Below are 7804 nucleotides of genomic sequence, written 5' to 3'. Positions count from 1 at the left end.
ACGCCGGCGCCCCGGCACCGCGGCGGGCTGCTCCCCGGCCGGCGGCCTCGCCCGCCGCCTCCCCGCAGAGCTTTCCCCGCCGAGAGCCCGCAGACCCACCCGCGGGGCCCCCGCGCCCCAGCCGGCCCCGTGTCCCGGCGGCACCGCCGAGGGCGAGCGGGGCGGCAGCCCTTCTCCGCGCCGGGACCGCTCGGGCTGAGCTCGCCGCCTCTGACCCCAGGCGATGAGCTGGTTCCCCACAGAGGAGCTTTTTCGCCTTAACCCCCCCCCCCCCCGCCCCCCAGCGCTTCCCCCCAAGGCATCCCCACCGCCTCTGCATTGGGGCCGGAGAGCGCACCGAGCTGCTGCAGAAATTGGACTTGCGGTTCTTGCTGCCTCCTTTCGCAGACTCCTCCATCTCTATCTTTCTCTTTCTTTAATTTATGACCTCTCAGCTCCTGTTGACACAGTTTTCCACACTGCCTATATTGTAGGATTGCATTGTAATATACGCCGAATCAGCCTAGCCCTCAGCCAACACACATAAGGGTGGGTATTTGATATTTCGCAGCTATTTAGTAATGCTCGGCTCCATTTGAAGATGACAACAATTCGTCTCCCCTCCAAGTTATCCATGAATTACAGCTTGAGATCCATTTTCCCTTTGTAATGTCTTCAAGCTTAGCAAAGCAAAACACCTAAACAGCTACGGGAGATTTCCTCCTGGCCTGGCCGTGAAACAAACATTTAACTGTTCCCTTTCGATAACTGAACCTGCTTTCTGCAGATGCTGGTCTGGGGGGTCTATTGCAGAAGCAGGAGCGCGGTGAAATATGTATATATTTGTTAGTAAAAGCTAGAAAATAAGCTCTGAACATGCTGTAAAAAATATTCGGTTACTTACCGATCAGAGCAGTTAAACACGCGGGAAACTCATGTCGGGAGCGTAAGGGGCTCGGGTGAATACTGGCCGAGGTGCGTAGACGCAGGCAGCAGGCTGGAAGAGAATCGGTTAGAGTCGGGTTTATTGGTAGTGTCTCAGAGCAATTCTTTCTGGCAGAAAATACCGTCCCTGGCCAAAGCCCGAGCTCCCCGCTCCCTCGGCGAGCCAGCAGCCGCGAAGCCGGGGCCAGGCTCTGCTCGCTTGGATCGCAAGCCCGGTGGCAGACAAGGCGAAGCAACTTCGGCTCCCTCCTCACGGGAACTACTCCTCTCTTTGTGTATATTAACCAGCAATAAAAGTATGAGCCGGAGCGCTGCCGGGGCATGCCTATCGCAACCGGGCAATCGATAAAGTGCCCTCCGAAGCCGCTTTTATTTGTTCCTCTACCGGGCCGGCACAAAGCACTTTGTAAAAGTTAGCTCGGCGCGTATCAAGCCCTCACAGAGAATTTTGCCAAGAAATTCCTTGGATCCATACTGTACCTGGTTTGAGATTGTCCGATATTTAAGTTTTAATGAGTTTGTTGGTTTTTTTGCTTGTTGGGTTGGTTTTGTTGTTGGTTTTTTTTTTTTTTAATGCAGATTTTACAGTAAGGCATCTGCTAAACACTTGCATTAACCTCTGCCTCCATGATAATTTTTCCCCCCTTGTTTTAATTACATTATGGATGCGGAGGGGCAGCCAATCCTAAAAGAGGAGCTCGGCAATTAGCAGGGCGAACATCAAAAAGTTTTATTGCGGAGGGCGGCGGGCCCCGCCCCCGCCGCCAGCCATTGGCGGCCGCCGCTTCTGACGACATATATTAACCCGAGCGGCCCTAAACATGTAGCTGTACATGGAGATCGTGCCGGGGAGCCCTGCCAGTGCCCCGCGCCGCGCCGAGCCCCGCCGCCGCCCGCCGCCGTCCGCCGCCGCCGCCGCGCCCGGCCGAGCGGCGCGGATGCCCCAGAGGAGCGCCGGGGCGCTGACCCCCGCGGCGCGGCGGGCAGGGATGCCTGAGCCCGCCCGGCACTGACGGCCCCCGCCGCCCGCCCCGAGCCGGGGGCGCATGGAGGGGGGCCGCGTGTAAGTACCACCCGGCCGGGCCGCGGCGGACTTGGCGAGAGCGGAGGGAAGCAAGAGGCGAGGAAGATCCCGGGCTGGGAAGCCAAGCCATTTTGTTTTGGTCGACTTCTCTCCATAGCTTTTTTTTTTTTTCTTCTTCTGTGCGCGCTTCCTCGAAGACCCGGCCCCGGGCGAGGAGGAGGAGGAGGAGGTGGAGGCACAACGCATGAGCGGCGGCGGCGGCGCCTGGGGAGGGGGGATCGCTCGGGCACCCGCGGGGACTCTGCAGCAGCGCCCTATGGAGAGGCAGCGGGCAGCGGGGCAGTGCTGAGGGGTGAGCGGCGGGGAGCATCTCCCGCCGGTGCGGCGGGGGGTGGGGGGCGGGCGGGGAGGGGAAACCTTTGTTTTGGGGCCCGGGGGGGCGGGGTGGGGTGCGCTAGGGAGCGGGGATGAGTCTAGTGGGCGGCTTCCCCCACCACCCGGTGGTGCACCATGAGGGCTACCCTTTCGCCGCCGCCGCCGCTGCCGCCGCCGCCGCCGCCACCCGCTGCGGCCACGAGGAGAACCCCTACTTCCACGGCTGGCTCATCAGCAGCCACCCGGAGATGTCCCCCCCCGACTACAGCATGGCTCTGTCCTACAGCCCCGAGTACGCCAACGGGGCGCCGGGTATGGACCACTCCCATTACGGGGGGGTGCCGCCCGGGAACGGCCCGCCCGGGCTCGGGGGGCCCCGGCCGGTGAAGCGCAGGGGCACGGCGAACCGCAAGGAGCGGCGCAGGACTCAGAGCATCAACAGCGCCTTCGCGGAGCTGCGGGAGTGCATCCCCAACGTGCCCGCCGACACCAAGCTCTCCAAGATCAAAACCCTCCGCCTGGCCACCAGCTACATCGCCTACCTCATGGACCTGCTGGCGAAGGATGACCAGAACGGGGAGGCGGAGGCCTTCAAGGCAGAGATCAAGAAGACAGACGTGAAGGAGGAGAAGAGGAAGAAAGAGCTGGTCAGTGCTCCGGGACGGGACGGGGCGGGACGGGGCGGGGGGCCCGCAGAGAGGAGGCTGCTCGGCCGCCCGCCGGCGCCCCTTCCCCGCGCACCCGGCGCTCGGCTGGGTCGGGTCGCCGGCTGATGTCCGTGGGGGACACCTCGGTCCCGCCCGCCCCGGGACGTACCTGCGGGCCGGGAGCGGGACAGGGCACAGCCCCGGGAGGCCCTCGGTGCCCGCGGCTCCCGCAGAGCGCCCGGACCCGGCCCGGCGGCGGCGAGCAGCCGCGGGGGAAAGGCCGCCACCGCAGGGCCCCTCGGGGGGGTCCGTTCCCGGGCTTGGGCTTGACCCGCATCCCAGACCGTGATCCCGCCAGGGACAAGCCTCCGCTCTCTTAAAGAAAAGGCTGGAGGCGCGGTTACCTGCTAAGCCCGGCTCGGCGTTAAACCCTCGGCAAGTCAGAGCTTCGCAGCGCGGGGCTTTCCTGCCCGTGCGCTCTGCGTTTGAACTTTTTTGACTTTTAACGGGAAGAGTCGGCTTTGGCGAGGCAGCGCAAGCCCAATTTCGTGTAGGCCCTACGGCGCGCTCGGGCGATGTTCTCGCAGATTTCGGTGGCCGCAGGCCCGACGTTCTGCCACGATACGAGCCTGTGCCCATCTCCCCCCCCGGAGCCCGGGAGGGGACGGCCGGTTTAGCGCGGAGCTCACCGTAACCCCCATCTCCCCGTAGCTGGCCGGCGCCGCTCGGCCTCCCGCCCGCTCCCCGAGCCCCGGGCCCGGCCGCGGCGGGGCAGCGGTGGCGGCGCGGAGGGGGCTCGGCCTCCGCCGGAGACCGCGGGCGGCCGCGCACGACGCGGGGCCGCTCCCACGGGCGGCGAGACCCGGCGGAGGCCGCCCCGCTTTGTCCCTGCAGCCCGGAGGCCTCGGCAGGAGCCCGTGCCTCCCCGTAGTTTTCCCTCTCAGGGCAGGGCAGAGGCGACCTAGAAAGGGGAGCAATATCTCTAACCTTTTTTTCTCCTCTCCCCCTTCTTCCCCCCCCTTCACATCCTGTCTCCCCAGAACGAAATCTTGAAAAGCACAGTTAGCAGCAACGATAAGAAAACCAAAGGGAGGACTGGCTGGCCGCAGCATGTCTGGGCTTTGGAGCTCAAGCAGTGAGCACGGCAGGACTGGAGGAGCCGTCCTCTTAGTCTCGGTAGTGAGCTCTCCTCTGAGGACTCTTTGTATTTGGAATCGTCCGGTTTATTTATGTGCAATTTCTTCCCCCAACCCCCCCAAAATGTGGATATTTGAAGGAGAGGGAAAAAGCATTCCATATCTGAAGAGGAAACTCCAGCTTGGTAAGGGGTAATGTCTCTAATAGTATCGTGAATGTTCTTTGCTCTGTATAAAACACACGGGGAAAACAGAACCATAGAAAAGGAAAAAAGGAAAAAAAAAAAAAAATCCCTCCCTGGCATTAGTGTGTATGTGAAGTGTATCTTTAATACTTGGCCTTTTGGATATAAATATTCATGGGATTATAAAGTTATATTTCAACAGAAGCAGTTGCACCAATGTTTCGGTTGACTCGGTATTTAGTGTTGTAATTTTGTTGTGGTCGTTCAGTATTTGAAGATGTTTTCAACAGTTATTGGTTATGTGCACTTCCGTCCGTAAGGGAAAAAGTGGAATCTAATTAATATTGAAGGTGTAAACGTTGTAAGTACTCAATAAACCACTGTGTGTGTTTTTTACAAAACAAAAAAAAAAAAAAAAAAGAAAAGAAAAAAGGAAAAAAGAAAACCCAAATCTTTTTATGTTTTATACCTCAAAATGTTTTGAATAACAGCGTTGTTTATGGCTTTTTTTCATAATATTTAAAATATTCGGAAGTAAACTAAATTATAAAGATGGCTCCTAAGTTTATTTTTAAACAAGTGACTGAGTGAAAGGAGGGGTAGAGGGAGGGATCTCGCCAGCCCCGTGAGTGTTGAACAGAAACCGGCAGCTCAGCTGAATAGGAATTCCTTGTGGTGGTGTTCTCCATGCAGGAGACCTACTGCTAACGGGAAACGGACAAGGGTGCAAACCCCGGGCGGCTCAGGAGCGGCGGCGATGCGCGGTTCCTTGCCGCCGGGGCCGGGCGCTGGCGGGAGCCGAGCCCGGAGCGGGGCCGGGCGGCGGGGGCGGCCGCCCCGGAGGGGCGCCGGGGGCAGGCGAGGGAGGCCGGAGGGCTTTGCTCGGAGTGATTATGTAGCAGGTAATTTTACGTCAAGGAAGAAAGAGCGAACAAGGCAAAGGATTTGCGGGGGGGGGGGGGGGGGGGGATATGTAAGATTTACAATGAGCTACGGTGAACTTAATATTAACTTTGTGGTTCCCAAAACTCTCCTGGGTTGCACATTTCCAGTCCGCCACAGCGAGCGAGCATTTTTTTTTTTTTTTTAACCTTTTTTTTTCTGACTGCAAACTGCAGCAGCCCGTGCTCTGGCTCTTTTTATTACGTCCGTCTGCTTCCCCGGTATGACCTCTCTTCCCTTACATCCGCGCAGTTATCTCTCGCCCCGTCTGCCGACTCCTTTGCAAGGTCCCGCTGCCAGGCCGGTGGCTTTTCTGCTCCCCGGTGCCGGGGCGAGCTGCAGACATTCGGCGCTGGGAGGTGCGTGGCATCCCTCTGTATCGCAGGCAGGGAAAAAAATCGAAGCTTTTTACATAAAGAAGTTGCTCTAGGTGTTTTTGGCAAGTCCCGGTGAAGCGCAAGGTTTTCCGCCTTTTGCAGAATAAAATTCGTGTTCGTATTTTAAACTCTGACCTCAATCATCTCCACTTAAACCAAGCTGGCTCTCTCTCCAGGTCCAGGGCTGCGTACCTGCCTGCCTTCCCCCGCCGCCGCGCCCGAGGAAGTGGCTCCCGACGCGACCCGGCGCTAAGCGTAGGTAGATGTGCAACTGCCCATAAAAAGATAAGGGAGCCCCTGCGCCGTTTCGCCGCCCCTGCTGACAGTGGGGAGGTTGCGGGGTTACAACAACCAGACAAAAGTGATGTGCCCTCCCTCCCGCCGGGTCAGGCAGCCCGGCTCTGCGCTCCGGCGTGGGTCTGTGTTTACAGACACTTGCCTTTGTTTACAACACTTGGAGAGAAGAATCTCCCCCCTTGTTTGCTTTTCCTTGCCTGTTAGTTGCCCAGCTGATAAACTGGAGCATCTCGCACTCCCCCCCTGCCCAAACCTCCTTTTTTTTTTTTTTTTATGGCACAACAAAAAAAAAAAAAAAAAAAAAAAAGGAAAAAAAGGGGGCGAGGGCTGGCTGCGAGGGCTGCAGCGCGGCACGTCCCGGGCAGCCTCCCTGCAGATGCTGCGTCTTCCCTTGACCGAGTCGCCGGGCTGCAGCTCCCCCGGGGGATGCGCGGCGGGGCCGGGGAGCCGCCCGCCACCCTCCGGCCCCGCCGCCCGGAGAATCGGCTCTCCGATATTTCGCCATCACTAGTTTTCCATTTTTGAAACGCTAATTTCTCAGAACCGGGAGCTCCTCGGGATCCGCTAAGGAGGATCTCTTTTAATTGCTCGCTAATGAGGATGTTGCCGTTTTCTCAGGAGCAGTCATTCCCGCAGCTAAATCACAAGAGCCCTAGACAGGCCGGAGCCGACAAAAATGTAGGTTTTGACGTTAAAAGCTAAATGGGGAAGCAGAAGGTAAATTGATGGGAGGTGGGGATGTCAGTGCCCTGGCCCCAGCGCTCCACCAGCGGAGCCGAGGCCTGATAACAGCGGAGCGCTGCGCCCGCACCCTGCCCGCACCCGGGGGCACCGCCGCCCCGGCGGCCTGCCGGGCAATGCCTCGGGGCCACAGCACTTTGGGGAGCTTTTTCAAAGGTGACGGGCACGTCGGAGGAGGGATGGCAGCCTGTCCCCCTCTGCAGCATCTCTCTGCGCTGTGGGGATGAGGGCAAGAAGAAAGAGAGGAGGGCAGGGGGGCGGTGAAGTGCAGCCCTGTCCCCGCAGCCCTGTCCCCGCAGCGGGGCTCACGGCCCGCAGTTACTAGTATTTTAGCGGGTCGTCTCGTTTCATGGTTTCAAGGAGAATGGGACTCTCTGCTCTGCCTCAAGAGAAAATAACATTTAAATTTTTTTCTTCCTCTTGAAGAGTAACGGCAGCAAAACTCCCGCGGGTGGCGTCCCTCCTGCCCTGCCCTCCCAGGGCGCGTCCCCTCGGCTCCCCGGGGTGCGGGCCCGCCCGCAACGCCGCGGCTGCTCTCCCGCAGGGAGGCGAGGACCCCCCCGGCGGCGGCGTGTCCCCCGGGGGCGCCCGGTTTAGGCAGAGAGCAGCGTGGCTTTTTAGAACTCGTCGGGGTTTTGGGGAGCGGGTAGGCAGCGAGGGGCCGGCCCGGTGCCCCGCCGCCGGCAGCCAGCCCAGTACCGCTGGCGGTACTGGGTTTTGGGGGGCTCCCTGCAACGTGCGGGACCCCCAGCCCTGCCCCTGCTTTTGGGGTTGTGCAACGTGCCCTCGTTGCTATCGGACGTGCATGGCATGCTTGCATTCCTGCAGGCAAGGAAGATAAACCGTGGTGGTTTTTTTTTTCCTTCGTTTTGCTTTGTGTCGTGGGTATTTTCACCCCCTCGTTCCCAGGAGCTCTTTGCGTCAAAAGATGATTGCAATAATTAGTGCTAATTTGCTATCATTGTCAAAGAGGTGTAACGGGGCCTCCCCGGCCAAGCCGCAGACGCCCCTAGAACAAGCGCCGAGACACCCGCGGGCAACTGTAAGGATATAAACACGGCCGGGGATGCCATGGAGGCAACGTGAGCTTGAAAGGTGGGCGGGAGGAGGGGGGGAGAAGGTTAATTATAAAACCTCTAAGCAAAATATCCTCCTT

The 7804-nt window shown here is 59.3% G+C and overlaps 1 protein-coding gene across 1 annotated transcript; it reads left to right on the top strand.

The window, feature by feature from the left end:
• Nucleotides 1-2415: 2415 nt before the first annotated feature.
• Nucleotides 2416-4145, top strand: HAND2 (heart and neural crest derivatives expressed 2; the record flags this gene model as incomplete). Its single annotated transcript, XM_082315295.1, has 2 exons — nucleotides 2416-2970; nucleotides 4011-4145. The coding sequence occupies 2 exons, from the start codon at nucleotides 2416-2418 to the stop codon at nucleotides 4107-4109; spliced, it is 654 nt and encodes a 217-aa protein (XP_082171421.1). The 3' UTR covers nucleotides 4110-4145.
• Between the last annotated feature and the right edge of the window lie 3659 nt (nucleotides 4146-7804).

Source organism: Platalea leucorodia, assembly GCF_965183815.1.
Source record: "Platalea leucorodia genome assembly, chromosome: 6".
Taxonomy (NCBI): Eukaryota; Metazoa; Chordata; class Aves; order Pelecaniformes; family Threskiornithidae; genus Platalea; species Platalea leucorodia.
The sequence above is the reverse complement of the archived record's forward strand: the minus strand, read 5'-3'. Positions and strand labels throughout refer to the sequence as shown.